Source organism: Mangifera indica, chromosome 2 (assembly GCF_011075055.1).
Source record: "Mangifera indica cultivar Alphonso chromosome 2, CATAS_Mindica_2.1, whole genome shotgun sequence".
In the NCBI taxonomy this organism is placed as follows: Eukaryota; Viridiplantae; Streptophyta; class Magnoliopsida; order Sapindales; family Anacardiaceae; genus Mangifera; species Mangifera indica.
In genome coordinates, this window is record NC_058138.1 from 14,600,541 (window position 1) to 14,615,063 (window position 14,523).

The following is a 14,523-nucleotide window of genomic DNA, read 5'->3' on the forward strand; positions in this document are numbered from 1 at the left end:
CCATTTTTAACATACAAACAGATTGTAAGAAGAAAGTTGTTATTTAATAGTTTTGTTTATTTTAAATATTAAAAAAAAAAAACACATTTTCTATTTAACTAAACGTGATACAACTACTATGCTAAACGGTAAGTTGTTATCTTTAAAGTTGAAACATAACATCTTCCTACCTTTCAACAACAAGTACAATTAATTAAATTTTTTAATTTTTATTATATACATATTGAAAAGGAAGGACTAAATCAATATCACCCCCAATTTATTCAGAGAGTTTTCTGTGGTTCTTATATTATCCGAATTATCTATTACTATCAAAATTTATTTTTTTATTCTTTATATTTTTCATGAATTTAGTATAATTTGAATATTTTAAAGTATTTTAGGAAAATTTTTATCAAAAAGTCTTTTTAAAGGATAATACTGTAATTTATTGGTTAAAATCAATAAAAACTCAGTTTTAACGGAAATAAACTAACTATAAGGTAAATAATAAATAATTCGGATAATACAGGGATCTTTGAAATTTTAAAAGACTCAGGGTACTGACAGGATATAGTCCGTAAAAAAAATAAAAATAAAAAACGAAAACGAAAACAAAAACACAAAATTTGAAGAGGGAGTAGTCACAAAATAGATCAGAGAGATGAAGAAAGCAGGGGCAGCTGAGAAGAAAAGGGTCCGGAGATCATCAGCAGTCTCTCAAAACGGCATCAGAGATCCCAGCAATGATACCCCACCTAGGGTTTCTCTCTCTTTCTCTGTCTCTGTCTTACTTTTTTGTCTGAAACGATGCGTTCCCTCATTTCGTTTCGTTGTTTTTAATCTATTTCCTGATCTGGGATTTCGTGTTCACTAGGCTTTATGTAGGTTTAAATGTTGTGTTATGGTGGGCATTTTTTATCTGGTGAATAAAGGTTGTGTTTTTTTTTTTTTGGTTTAATTGTTGTGAAAGTTAGGCTTTTGTGGGAAATTTTTGTGTTATTGTTTTGATCCCTTTTTTTTTGGCGTTTAGAGATTGAAAGAGCGAAAATGCGGGTAATTATTGGAGAATTTTTTATGTAATCATGCATTGTTTCTGTAAATTTGTGGATTGTTTGTGTGTTTGGTGGTGTTTTTTGTTTTTGTTCTCAAATTTTTGTTTTTTTCTTCCGGGAAGTAGAGGTTATGGTTTTCGTTTAGTGAAGAATTGGATCGTTGTAATGAGTGGGTTTGTTGCCATTGATAGATGGTAGATGATAGAACATTACTAAGTGAAAGAAAACGTATTTTGCTTTATATTACACTTGTTCAATGTTATAGTTTAGCTAATGGGTATTAACAGTTACCCGAAATTGAATTGATTTTGTGTTGCTCAGTATAGCTATCAAATTGGGAACATGAAAGCTGGTAATAGCAGAATGGTTGAGTTTTGGATTGAGATTTAGTGCTTCAATATTTTTGACACACAATTTGTTTGATATTTTTAAAACTTTGTTCTCTTTTTCTTCTTGAACAAATGGGTCACAAAAAATTCATTTTATTTGTAGAATTGCAAATAAGAGGGAATGCATGTGTACAAATTCTTAACTGTTTTTGCCATCCCGTATGTATCCTTATTTATGTATTATCAATCTTAATGTCATGTCTAATTGATTGATATTAATTTCTGTGCTGCCTTGTTTAGACTAGATGCTTATCTTTGTCTAAATTTTGTATACCGTTATCTGTGCAGAGATAGTTTTACATGTTTCTGATTTTAGTATTATGAATTTCTTTTTGTTGTCTTATTTTCCTCTGCTTTCTAATTATTTTCATGTATGTTTTTACTTTCTCTGTAGAAACAAGCTGCCAAGAAAGATGTTTACCAGTTGTTTGCTGAGAAGGTTAGAGACCATAAAGAATTGGAATCTAGGTGGGCTGTATTACAGGAAACTCGAGTAGAATATTTTAGAGGTAAGGATTTTGTAAGCTTTTTGAGAAATCATCCAGAGCTTAAAGAAATACTAGAATCAGAAAAGAATCTTGAAACTGAAGATATTGCCAATGCTCTATTAAGAAAGAATCTCTTGGTGCGCTGTGATCGTGTGGTGAAAACTGTACGTCCTGGGAAAAAGAAATTGTCCACCTGGCCAGCTCATTTAGAGGTCTTCCCTGTAAGTCATCACATCCTTTGTAAATTCTGCATAAGATTGATACTGTGAAATATTTGATCGGTGACAATCTACAATAGGCTTTTAAGCCGCTTGAACTTCTCTTCCATTTAGATTTATGTATAATGATTTATTTGTACGATGAAAAAGTTAAGTTCCAACAATCTCTTTCAAGTATGTCCTGTTGGCTTGGACCAGATATTTTTCCTTAGGGGTCTCATTTTGTGCCTTTTATTTGTTTCGTAGAGATGAAAATAGGCCTCCTTACATTTTTTCAGTCTGACAGGATGCTTAGAGCCTGAATTTGTGTCTGGGTGTAGTGGTTGTAACAAACTGCCTGCTCATTTTGCAGCTTAGTTAAGGTGATCTGCTGAGCTTGTAGTGAATAATGTGCACTAAAACTTTTAATGCTTTTTGTGACAACATGTTACTTTGTACACTTAATGAGATACTATTTTTGAGAAAACACATTTTTTATAATGTATGTCTTCTTTTTAGATGTAATTTAATAAAATTCTATTGTGTTGTTCCATACATTTTGACCTCTTCTTGTGCTGGCTTTTATCCATATGATGTCCAACTTATATCTTGCAATGTTGAAAGCATAAATCTTATCCATTTGATAATTGTTAAAATAGGTATATGTGCTCCTGAATCAAGGGAAAAAAACTTGAATGAACCATGTGAAACTCTTAAATACATCCTTTTGTGGGTAAAATTATGAGCATTTTGAAAGCATCTTCATTTCTTCTTACCAGGCGCTTCATTCTAATTAATTTTTTCCTTGTTCTAATGCTGTGATTGTTAATTACAGGAGCAAATATTTTCTGATAATGATGCTTTTTTTGCATGGACATTTGTGAAACGACGACCTTTGTGGCAAACACTTCTCTCATTTTGCTGGCCTTTGTTGACCCTAGCAATTTGCTTGTTTCCTGTTTATCCACATCGATGCAAGCTATTAATACTTTATTCTTGTGCTGGGGTCTTGCTGGTTATCCTGTCTTTACTCCTGGGTAAGCTCTATGGCCTCATTGTATTTTATGATTTTTTTTTTATAGTATCTTGTACCCTTTCTATATTATTTAGCAGCTTACATTTGTTACATTTTTCAGTCTTTTTGCCTTCTGAACTAAAAGGATTCAAATTTTATCTATGAAAGCATGATGGATTGAAAATTTTAATTGGGTTTCATTGTGCTCAATGATGGGTGCTAGTGTTAATTATAATGTCAATACCTTGCTGATTAATTTTCACATCTACCAATTGTTTGATGATCCACAAGTTGCAATTTTTTTGTTACGAATTTGCTATGTTTTTCACCACATACTCGTTTTCTTGCTACATCAATTTGTAATTAACTGTTTAATTTAATTTTGGTTTCTGAGAAAGTGGAATGATAAATTTCTTTCTTTTGTGTATGTTGATGGCCAAGTGCAATTTCTGTCTTCTAAGCATTTAAATTCAAAATGCTTTTTTGGTTCAGTCCCAAGGATTTGCACTTCTATTTAGATAATGATAAGTTAATCTAACTTTCATATTTGTGTGGTCACAAAAACTTTACTGCAGTTTTATTGCCTGTCTCTGCTTTAGTAAGTGTTGTACATCGCCACTTTTGGTGTGTTTATTTAGTATTTAATTCCCTATGTAATCATAACCATTTGCTGTATTTGTATATTCAAACTTTTTATTGACATTATTTTTTTTCTTTGGTTGGTTAATTTGAAGTGAGAGCTGCAATATTTGGTGCTATATGGATTCTTCTTGGAAAGCGTGTTTGGTTTTTCCCGAACATCCTTGCTGAGGAAGCAACATTAGGGGAACTATTCCGTTTCTGGCCCAAGAAAGATGAAGAAGAACGGCCTAAGTGGACAGCAAGACTTTTCTTTGCTGTAGTAGCTGTGCTGGTAATATTATTGCTGAGGCACCATGCCCCTGATGAAGCTGCTAGAGCCAGGTTAGTTGCTTTCATTATCCCTCCTGAATAAGTGCTGTTTGCCTTTGCCAAATGCTGTCTTAAACTTCTATAGTTTCTCCAGGGAACAACATTAGTTCAAATGTCTTGAATATGAAAGTTTGGTTCTTTTATTTGTTATATTACAGCCTGTGAATACGGTTTACATCTGTTGTTCTTGTGAGGCATTGAGATTCCGTCATTTTAACCATGGATGATTAGTTATTTGTTGTTGGATAAAACTGGTGATTGTGAATTATTTGATTGCTGTGTAGGTTGTTATGTTTATAATCTCTTTAGTGGGTCTTACTTTATTGTGTATGAGCTCTTAGAACTGTCTTTCTAAGAGATTTGGAGAAACCTTTTGCTGGTGGCCTCAAGAAGTTTGGTCTAAAGTGCCAGTTTTACACTTTCAGGTATCAGAAGCGGATGTCAAACATAATCGATGATGTTCTTGAGTGGAATCCAACATTGGCACTGTCTGGGATGATGGAGAAGCAGCCAGATGTGGCAAAAACAACAGAGCCGAACAAAAAAATTTCAGAGGAAAGCCAAACAAGCTCAGAGAAGACAGCCCCTGCTGATACCAGTGCAGAAACCATTTTAGAGCAACATGAGAATGAAGAAACTGGAAACACACAAGGCTATGATCAACAGCAACAGCAACATCATGACAGTATATGATAATACCCGCAGATGCCCGGCACACAGATCATTGTTGTCTTCTTTTTTTGGCGTAATATTGAGTGTAATACTATCAAACATGCAATAAAGCAGTTGAGTTTTCAACAGATTATGAATATAGATTATAAGGCCTACTATAGGATTTTTATTATTGATAATCTACTTCCACCGAGATCAAATAGGCGTAAGCTTTAGCGTGCAGCTCATTTATCTTTTTTGTTTTTTTGAGAGTTTCTATTGTTGTCAGGCTTTGATAAACGACAATGGAGTAGCCGGCAAAGCTTCACTTGCATCATTGTGTAATCACCGTAGGATTCTGTTGCTCATTTAAACGAGGATAAAATACTACAAGAAAAATCACAGATCAGATTTTGTTATAGGGGAAGCTCCAGTAGCAGAAAGGTAATTTGATCAAGTCACCACCACCAATGCCACACGAATTCAGTCAATGCTGTCACCCCATTAACACTTTGACAACATTTTAAGTACAGAGGATAAAACCTTTTGTTTTAGTTTCACTAAAAAAGGATTGCTGTTTGCTTGTTTGTTCAAAGTTACTCCACAAACTATTTCTAGTTGAGTTTCATCCAACATTATCACTGTACAAAACAGAAGCATTCATCTCTTCTCCACATTCACCCACAATCCATGCCAAAGAACAAAGCCAAGAATGAATTGCCGCCTAGCAATGAATAGCCAAGAGTGGTCACCAGACAACCAAGAAGTTACCCTTCTCTATCTTATATCAGTGGGGTCTAAATCTTACATCTTGGCACCCACCTTGCCCGCAGAGGGTTTCACTGAATGGCAAGAGGCCTCTGTGAAGCCTCGTTAGAGGAGATGCTTCCCCATTGCTGGCCTGAACAGTCTCCATCATCCCCTCTATCGCTTACACGTGAATGGTATGTCGACACCTGCAAGCCACCACTGTTCTGGTAGCAGGCATTGCCAGTTACATGATTTTTAGGTTCATGAGTGTCATGTACTTGGGACCCTCTTGCATCTTGTTGACTTGTAGCAGAGTCAGATGGCAAGTGTTCAGATCCTGAAGAACTTCCAGACTGAGATGATCTAACTGGCCCTGAACAACTACTCTTCTCTCCACCTGCCTTGGAATCATCAACACTAGTTTTCTTTGCAAAGCGTCCTCCAGTACTCCTTGCTCTTCTTATGGCATGCTGGTGTCGAGACTCATGAAGATATGGCTGTAAAATATAGAATCAATTGATAAACTGAATTCAAAATGATGAATCAACACCAATTAATCCCTAATGTATATAGATAATAAAATACAGCAGTAGCACATGATTTACAATTATGTAATAATTCATAAATAAATCCCTTATTATTCAAAGAATAATCTTTGAGGTGCATATTTGCAGTTGCAACTACACACTAAGACGTTGGGCAATTCCCACCTAAACATGAATGCTACTCCATATTTTCTTTCTATAGTAGAAGGATGAAATATCCTGAAACTAAAAGAATGAAATATGCATATTTACCTTTCTAATTTTTATCAGCTTCCTTTCAAGCTCTGCCTTGGCACGTGCCTGTCTTCGCCTCAGAATCCCCTGGTATTGCTTTGCATTCACATAAACAGGTTCTTGGGCCATCTCGAGGGGCAACGGCATTCTAGCATGAGCCATTCCCACAAAAGGAGGATAACCCTGGTAATTACAAGAGTTGATTAAACAAATTCCAGGTCGTACAATGTTCAAAGATAAGAAGCAAAGGATGTTACAGTTAAATTCTTGTTAAGTCTCTAACTGTTCTGTCCAGAAAAGGAAAAAGTAAATAAAAAGACTGAAAAGGAAGTCCTCACTGATCAAGGACTAGATATTGAATGCAATGATCACCCTGACACTTTGCTGGGTCATCAAATTTAAAGAATTTATACCATCCATCATGACTGTAAAAAGGTTAAAGATTGCACATTCTCTCAAACAGGTTTTGCGATCTAGGAAAAAGGATAGAGAGACCACTAGAAATATAATTCTATCCCAACATAATTTTGCATTCCAACTCCTTAATGCAGTTGTTAAGTTAAAGAGAAAGGGAGACAGCAATTTGAGCTAAGTAAGCACTGTAGCATTCAAGCTCAGCTCACTTGAATATTGCTCCATTTGCAGGGAGAACTACCAGCCAACTGGATCAGTTCAAGCTCAAATCAAAAGCACTATAGCCATACAAAAGTGTACATACTACAATGGTCATTCAATTTCAATTACCTGATAAGAGTATACAATCACAAAATATACCAAAGGTTCACTCAATTCCTCTACATATTAAGCTTAAGAACCACCCTAATTTCAAGCCAAATAGGAAAAACAAGTTCAAGACATGAAACAAGAAAAAAGCAGCCTCATTTGATTTCCAATTACCCAAGATTTTCAGAAAGAGAAGAGAAAAGAAACCAAATTTAGATGTTTTTTACAGAAGAATCAATGTCTCTCCACTTCTCATCAGAATTAAACAGGCTAAAACAGGAACATTTTTCTTCTTATGAATATCAATATTAGTAAGACTTCCATTACATAATAATCTGGCCATACTACTAAATCTTACATAGAAAGGAATTTGTTAAAACTGCAATCCAATCAGAAGAAATGCAAGGTGCCAAACATAAACATAATTTTAACTTCCCAAGAAATTAAAATTCAACTTTCAAACCACAGATTTTTGTGAAAAATGATAGAAAAAGAATAAAGATCATAAAAGTGTACAATCCACAAAGATAAAGCTAACCATTAGGCATAATCACACAATCAAGCAGACAAAAAGGTATCATGATAAGCAACGGGTATGGACATACCATAGGTTGATGTCCATAAGCTGCCATCATTCCGGTATAATATGGATCCTGATAAGGATTTGAAGCACAAGCCTGCCAAAAAGTTGCAAGAAAACTAGGAATTCCTTCTGTTCCAAAATAAGTACAAGTTTTTCTACTTCACAAATTACAGGAAGTGAAGGCTTAACCAATTCTCAGTGATAGAAGCTAAAGAGCTATTTATCAATAATACCAAGCAATAAAGGTGTATCACAGACAAAATGAAGGAGCTTACAATGGAGTGACCCACAAGTTCAAGCTGCGGAGGCTGTTGGAAGCATTCATTAGGCATTGTAGGGATAGTTGATGCACCTTGCTGCGTATTCTGGTGCTCTTGTCCAACTGAAATTCAAGACAAGATTTTAACTAGTCTCCTAACCAATGAATTTTATGCTTCAGCTAAAACCAAAATGCACCATATCAATATAAGTTCGAGACAATAAATATAACTGACACAGCATATGAAAAAACATAATTCAATTAAACACATTTTAGGCTACAAGATTATATTATTATAATATTAAGGTGATGTTGACAAGCTTGCTTATGAAATGCGAAAAAGAAAAACAAAACTAAATGGAGGCTGTCTAACACATTAACCTTAATCTGAAGAGAGTTGACACAGCAACTAAGATTGATGCAAAAAGATCCTCAGGCTTGAATCAGAGCTAATTAGATTAATCGATGATAGCAAATAGTAAGGATTGAATAGCTAACATCAGGTGACTATGTCTCAATCCCAAGAGACTTTTCACACCATAAACAGCAATTGAGGCTCAACAATTCTTCTCTGTTAAACTTCTTTCCAAAGACAATGTTAAAACCTTATCTATAGCTCCTTGCATGTCACTGCACACACAGCATTGACAGCTCAGAAAATTTCTCTGAACTTAACAAATGACATGACACAGTAGAATTTGTAGCCTATCAAAAGAGGTACACATAATGGTGATGTACTTCAGAGCTATGTTTATGCAGCTAGTAGCTTACAAACTGCCAATAAACAGGTGACAAAGAAATAGCTTTCTAGTAACTAACAGACAAGAAAATTTATGTTCAAATCTAACATAAATATATCCTTGGAAGAGTGAATTGTCGCTTACAGGACAAAATTAGAGGTACATGATGACAATATATATATCTGTGCCTGCAGATATATATAACAAGAAAGTTCTTTTGGGAACTTGATGGAGAACAACAATTAATAATTTGAAAAGTATTTGTTATCCAGAATGCATCATCACCAAATTCTTACCATAAAACAGAACCACATACTTCTGTACAGTGCACATTGTTGTGACAGTAATTAACGACAGAATACAATCAGTTGAAACTTCAAAATAGGCAACTGACAATTAAATGAATCCTTAAAACTTTAAGAGTACAAATGCTAATACAGGCCTACAATGTCAGGATATTTACAAATGCTAAAAAAGAACTACAACTAAGGTGCCCAAAAAAAAAAAAAACATAAAATAAACTGCAACAGGTTTCAGTTCAAAGTTTCAAATATGAGAAAGGAACCACCAAAATTTTACAAGACAATCCCTATATACCTATGATTTCATACATCTAATTGGTTCTACTCTTATTCATTCTGGCAGTTAACAGACAGGTCAACAGAGCTTGCATTGTGACAACAAGAAAGGTTCAAATTCAATGTCAACAGCTATTTGTTTCACATATCCTTATAATACCCTATTAAAATCCATTTCCAGGACTAAAGGCAGCAGGAGCTAGTAGTATGGCCTTGGGTCTTTGAGTTTGTGATGGTTTATCTTCTGTTGCCAACATAATGTTGATGTAGTGCCAATTTCAAGACTCAACTTAATCTACAATACAACATTAATAAATGTATAAAACTTATCCATTTTCTTCAAGGATCAACACACCATTGATTGGCTGATAACTGTTACTCAAACCACTAAACATAGTATTTTGTTAATTACCTGATAGTGAAGATGCAGTATTTTGTGATTCCTTGTTAGCATCATCATCTTCCTCATTCACTCCATCATTGGACATTGATGGACCATCATTTGACTCTGAACCATTAGGGCCTTCCAATGAAGATGTATTCGATGGATTCACCCCAGCCCCAGCTGGTGGGATTGTATTATATCCAGTATTACGCCACCAAGGTTCACAATAAGTCCCTGGTGGAATGGTATGTGGATCAGGCTCCAATTGATTTGAACTTTTAGGCTTTGCCCGCATGCCTTTCAATTTTCTTCAGACAGCAGTGAATGACTTATTTCCTGACTTACAAATACATACACCACAGTATGCAAACTCTCAGAAAACAAACTGAATACATAAGATGTGTGGCTTCCATAAAAATAAAACGTATACATGGCAAACCAAGTGCACATAACACTAACGTGCACGCACGCACACACACAAAAAAAACCAAGCTTGCACATACACACACATACTCTCACCGCTAAGTAGAATGGCAATAAAAAATATAACAGGGAATTACAAGAGAGTACATTGCACTAGCTATACACACACATATAAATAAATAAATATATATATACACACACACACACACACACTCTCACCATTAAGTAGAATGGCAATCAAAACTACAACAGGGCATTACAAAAGACTACCTTGCACTAGCTAATAGAAAATCCCTCCCCACAAAACCCCCAAAATTTGAGCAAGGCTACTATCTATTCCTGAAACAGATTGTTTATAATTATTCATAAGAATCCAAAGTCACTTAACAAAACCTCTGATACAAACAATCCATATATGGAAAAAAATTCCTAAACCAAACAGATTTTAAAAAACAACGCTTTTGGGAAAAACAAACTGAAAAGTCTAGCCAGGCATTGCTTTAATTGCTAAAGGATCTTACTCTTGCTGAATTTAACCCAAAACAAGAGAATGAACCCCGCAAAATATCCTGCATGCAAAGTTAGGCTCTTCCACTTTACATTTCAATATCTTCCAAACACAAAAATTAAAAAACAGACCTCCAAAATATTTTAAAGTAAAGTCAAATCATCGTAAAAAGTAAGCAATAAACCGAAAACAAAATAAATCTACTTACCAAAAAAAGAAAACAAAATCAAGATCATACAACCACTATACCAACCACATAACCTTATAATTCCCATTCCTTCTTCTCTTCCACTCTTCAAAACCTACCCATTAGAGTACCATTTAAACTAAACCACAACACTCATATAAAGCTCTATGAACCAAAGTTTCTTCACTTCTCCACATTTTTTCAGCAACCAAATAAAATTCAATCACCAAAACCTAAAATTCATCATTCTCATCTATTCTTCTACCGAAACAAAACCAAAATTCCCAGCTTCAGCCGACTTTTCCCAGAAATCAAGCACAATTCCACCACCAAAACCCACAATTAAACGCAAAAAAAAAAAAAAAAAACTAATTCCGGAACCCCTATAAACCATCACCGTGACATAAGAAAACATGCAACCAATGAATCACGAATAACCAATCACAAAATCAATAATTTAAAAAATCAACAATTACAGGAACCCAATTGGACAAAGTCACTTACTGGGTGTTGAATTGGGAGGAAAGTAAAAGGAAATTAAAAACCCTAAGAATTGGGGAATATTTAAAGCTGAGGTTTTTATCAGAAAGACTTTGAGTGAAATCGAATGAGAAAGTCAAGCCAGTTTCTATCCAATTATCTCATTATTATTATTATTGTAGATAAATAAAATATATGAGTAATTATTATTTTTATTATTTTATTAATTTTAACATATTCATTATTTTATTATTTTTTATAAGACTTTTCATAGCGAAAGTCTTTTAGAGGTGAGTTGTGATTAAAACACCGACTGTTACAGTTGTCATGAGTCTGATACAAGGTTTTACTGACACGTGGCCGGTCAAATCGCTCCTTGCTTACAATAACACCCATTAGAATTAAGTGAATGACAGGTATCTCCCTAATATTTCCAATAAAATAAAATTATACGTATTTATTTCAAATATATAATTCGATATATATTTAATATATATTATTAAATAATTAGATATTTTTAAATTAAAAATAAAATAATATTTAATTATATAATGATATATTATATATATGCTTATTAGTATCTCTAAAAATAAATACATATAATATTACTTAATAAAATTTCTTAAGTATTAAATAAATCTAATAAAAAAATTAAATAAAATATTCATTTACTTATAAGAATATAAATTATATCAATTTTTTTTGTTAACCGAAATAAAATATTCTAACAATTTAGTGATAACAATCTAGAGTATTTTTTTATTTAATTTAAAAGCAATCATATGTATATTTATTTTGAAAAAATAAATGGATAAACACTTATATATATCATCATGTGAATAAATGTTATTATATTATTAATTTAAAATTATTAATCACATTAATACATATATAAAATATATACTCAAAATAAGTATATATAATTTTATTATTAATTAAACTCTGTAATTCAACAATGAACTTGTTATCGAACTTTTATTATGATTTGTAATTAAAAAATGAAATATTGTATTTATAGTTTTCAATTTTGAAATTAATATATTTATTATAAAATTGTAATATTAAATTTTATTAATAATCCATATTAGTTTTTTGAATCATATAATAATAATATAAAAATATTTGTAAAATTTTCAAATGTTTTGAAATTATTTTAAGATATCAAAGTGTATCATTTTACCTGCACACAAATATATGAATTATCATGATGCGAAATTTTATTGATAATTTTATTTAAATTTTTATCTCAAATTTATCACTTAGTTTAATTAAATTAAATAACCTTTGAAAAAAAAATGGAAACTGGTGAAAGCCGGTTACCGGTGGAAGTGAAAGAGTAGGTGGGGGTGACCTTAACGTAGCGCATTCGGAATATGGTAAAAACGGAGGCCCACGTGACACGCACTTGCCGGGCAGAATACGGGGGACGCGTGGCTCAAGATGTGGAACCACGTGTTAGTGTAATGACAGCTGACATATGACACGTGTTAGATATTTTATTATTATTACAATTGTTTATTTTAGTTTTTCCGACCAAGAGCTTGGGAGCGTTACATGCGGTTGAAACCCCTAAATGACAGCCAATAACAGCATATTAATGATCAGAGTAATGAGTTGTGGATAAGATGGTATAAAAAGGCTTTGAGGATGGGCCAATGGTGGTTATATTATTATATTTATAACAAATAAAAAATCCGAACACTTATCTATAAACTAATTATTATTATAATTTTTAATTATAAATAAAGGTCAGAGTACTACTAAACTTTAAATTTTGAAAAGTTAACATTATTTTCTCTATAAGTTTTAAAAACTAACATTTCACCGTATTATCAAAATTTGTAAAGTTTATATTTCATCTCAAAGGTTTGTTTAGCTTCTCCGGCCATAACCATTTCTACTTAGGGCTGGATTGGAACCGAACCAGTTTGAACTCGAGCTATTTGTCATATTTTCTAATTAAAATTTTTGATACAAAACGACATCATTTTTATCAATACGTATTAAAACGATATCGTTTTGATAACGAAAAACGAGTCAAGTTTGAGCTCTACTCGACTCGAATTTAACCCTACCTGCCATCAACCAACGCTTTCTACCTATCTATCCAGATCAATGATAAAGAACAACCATCCAACCATTATGAAAGACAACACTTCGTCGCATCGTCTAGGTGTAACAAAGGACGACAAAGCATCGTCCTTTGTCTCATCTTCCAAACATGACCATGACGGTTATCATCCTTCAAGGTGGTTGGGTGACTATCCTTCATTGTCGAATCTGGAATATAGGTGAAAAGTCTTAACCCATAACTAGAATGGTGATGACTAGAGAAGCTAAACAAACTTTAGAGGTGAAATATGAACTTTTCAAACTTTGAAAATTAGATAAAATGTTAGTTTTTATAACCTAAAGGGGAAAATAATATTAACTTTTAAAAATATAAAATTTAGTAATGAAATGACGATTTTACACTACTTATAACTGAAAATTATAATGACAATTAATTCACGAATGGATGTTAAATTTTTTATCTATTATAGATATATTTTTGAGATGTAAAACTTGAGTGGAAAATAGTTCTTTGGCCTTTTTTAACATATGCTTTAGAATTACTATCAGTATTATTGACTTTATAATTATTTGATTAATTAATTTTTTTCCATTCAATTAAACTTTTTAAATTCAGTTGTAAATTTTGATATGATATATTATAAACCTATACCATAATAACCTAAAGGTAATTTTGTCATTAATTTAATAATAATAAAAGAGTAAATATTTAAATGTTTAAAAATTTAAGAATGGATTGTGGTTAAAAAAAAGTCTTTCAACCAAAAAAAAAATAATGATTTCATTTCTATATATATAGGTTTTAATTTCAATACATATATAGAGCGAGAGAGAGAGAGAGAGAGAACTAGCACATTAGGCCTGCAAAGCCCATAGCCTGAGGAACATGTTAAGGGTCAATTGGGCAAATTTATGGAAATGAGCTTTTAAAATGTTCATTTATTTTTTGAAACTTTTAATAAAATCCGTTATATTTTTTTTATAAATTACTATAATAACAAAAAAAATCCTCAAATGTAAAACATTTAATCCCAAAATTTTATTAAATAATTTTTGTGCCTAATTTTTGCTAATTTTAATTAAAAATAAAAAATTACTAATACAAATATATATTAAAGTGTCAATGACGTATAATCTTATATTGGAAATAAATTATAATTTTAAAAATGTTAAGGATATTAATGAATATTTTATAGGGTTTTGGAAATTAAAAAAAGTTTAAGGTATATTTAAAATTTTCTCGATAATTAAAAAAAATAGTTATATCCAAAAAATAAACAAAATACAATAAATTAAGGGTGTAAATGTCACATTATAAACTATTAGACTA

At 32.3% G+C, this 14,523-nt stretch overlaps 2 protein-coding genes across 4 annotated transcripts; one reads left to right on the plus strand and one right to left on the minus strand.

The window, feature by feature from the left end:
- The first annotated feature begins 584 nt into the window (after window positions 1-584).
- Window positions 585-4,874, plus strand: LOC123206075. Its single transcript, XM_044623188.1, has 5 exons — window positions 585-742; window positions 1,818-2,132; window positions 2,944-3,145; window positions 3,858-4,086; window positions 4,500-4,874. Exons 1-5 carry the CDS (start codon window positions 644-646, stop codon window positions 4,765-4,767), a joined length of 1,113 nt encoding a protein of 370 aa, XP_044479123.1. The 5' UTR covers window positions 585-643; the 3' UTR covers window positions 4,768-4,874.
- Window positions 4,875-5,159: 285 nt separating this feature from the next.
- LOC123206081 (nuclear transcription factor Y subunit A-1-like) lies at window positions 5,160-11,278 on the minus strand. Of its 3 annotated transcripts, none has more exons than XM_044623210.1 (6): window positions 11,145-11,278; window positions 9,550-9,862; window positions 7,836-7,942; window positions 7,583-7,654; window positions 6,273-6,437; window positions 5,160-5,972 (listed from the first exon to the last, which is right to left on the minus strand). In XM_044623210.1, the coding sequence occupies exons 2-6, from the start codon at window positions 9,815-9,817 to the stop codon at window positions 5,565-5,567; spliced, it is 1,020 nt and encodes a 339-aa protein (XP_044479145.1). In that variant the 5' UTR covers window positions 9,818-9,862; window positions 11,145-11,278; the 3' UTR covers window positions 5,160-5,564. The 3 variants fall into 3 exon arrangements, with proteins under 3 accessions (XP_044479145.1, XP_044479135.1, XP_044479153.1); XM_044623200.1 differs by having other exon boundaries at window positions 9,550-9,858; window positions 11,145-11,272; XM_044623218.1 differs by lacking the exon at window positions 7,583-7,654 and having other exon boundaries at window positions 9,550-9,858; window positions 11,145-11,272.
- Window positions 11,279-14,523: the final 3,245 nt, after the last annotated feature.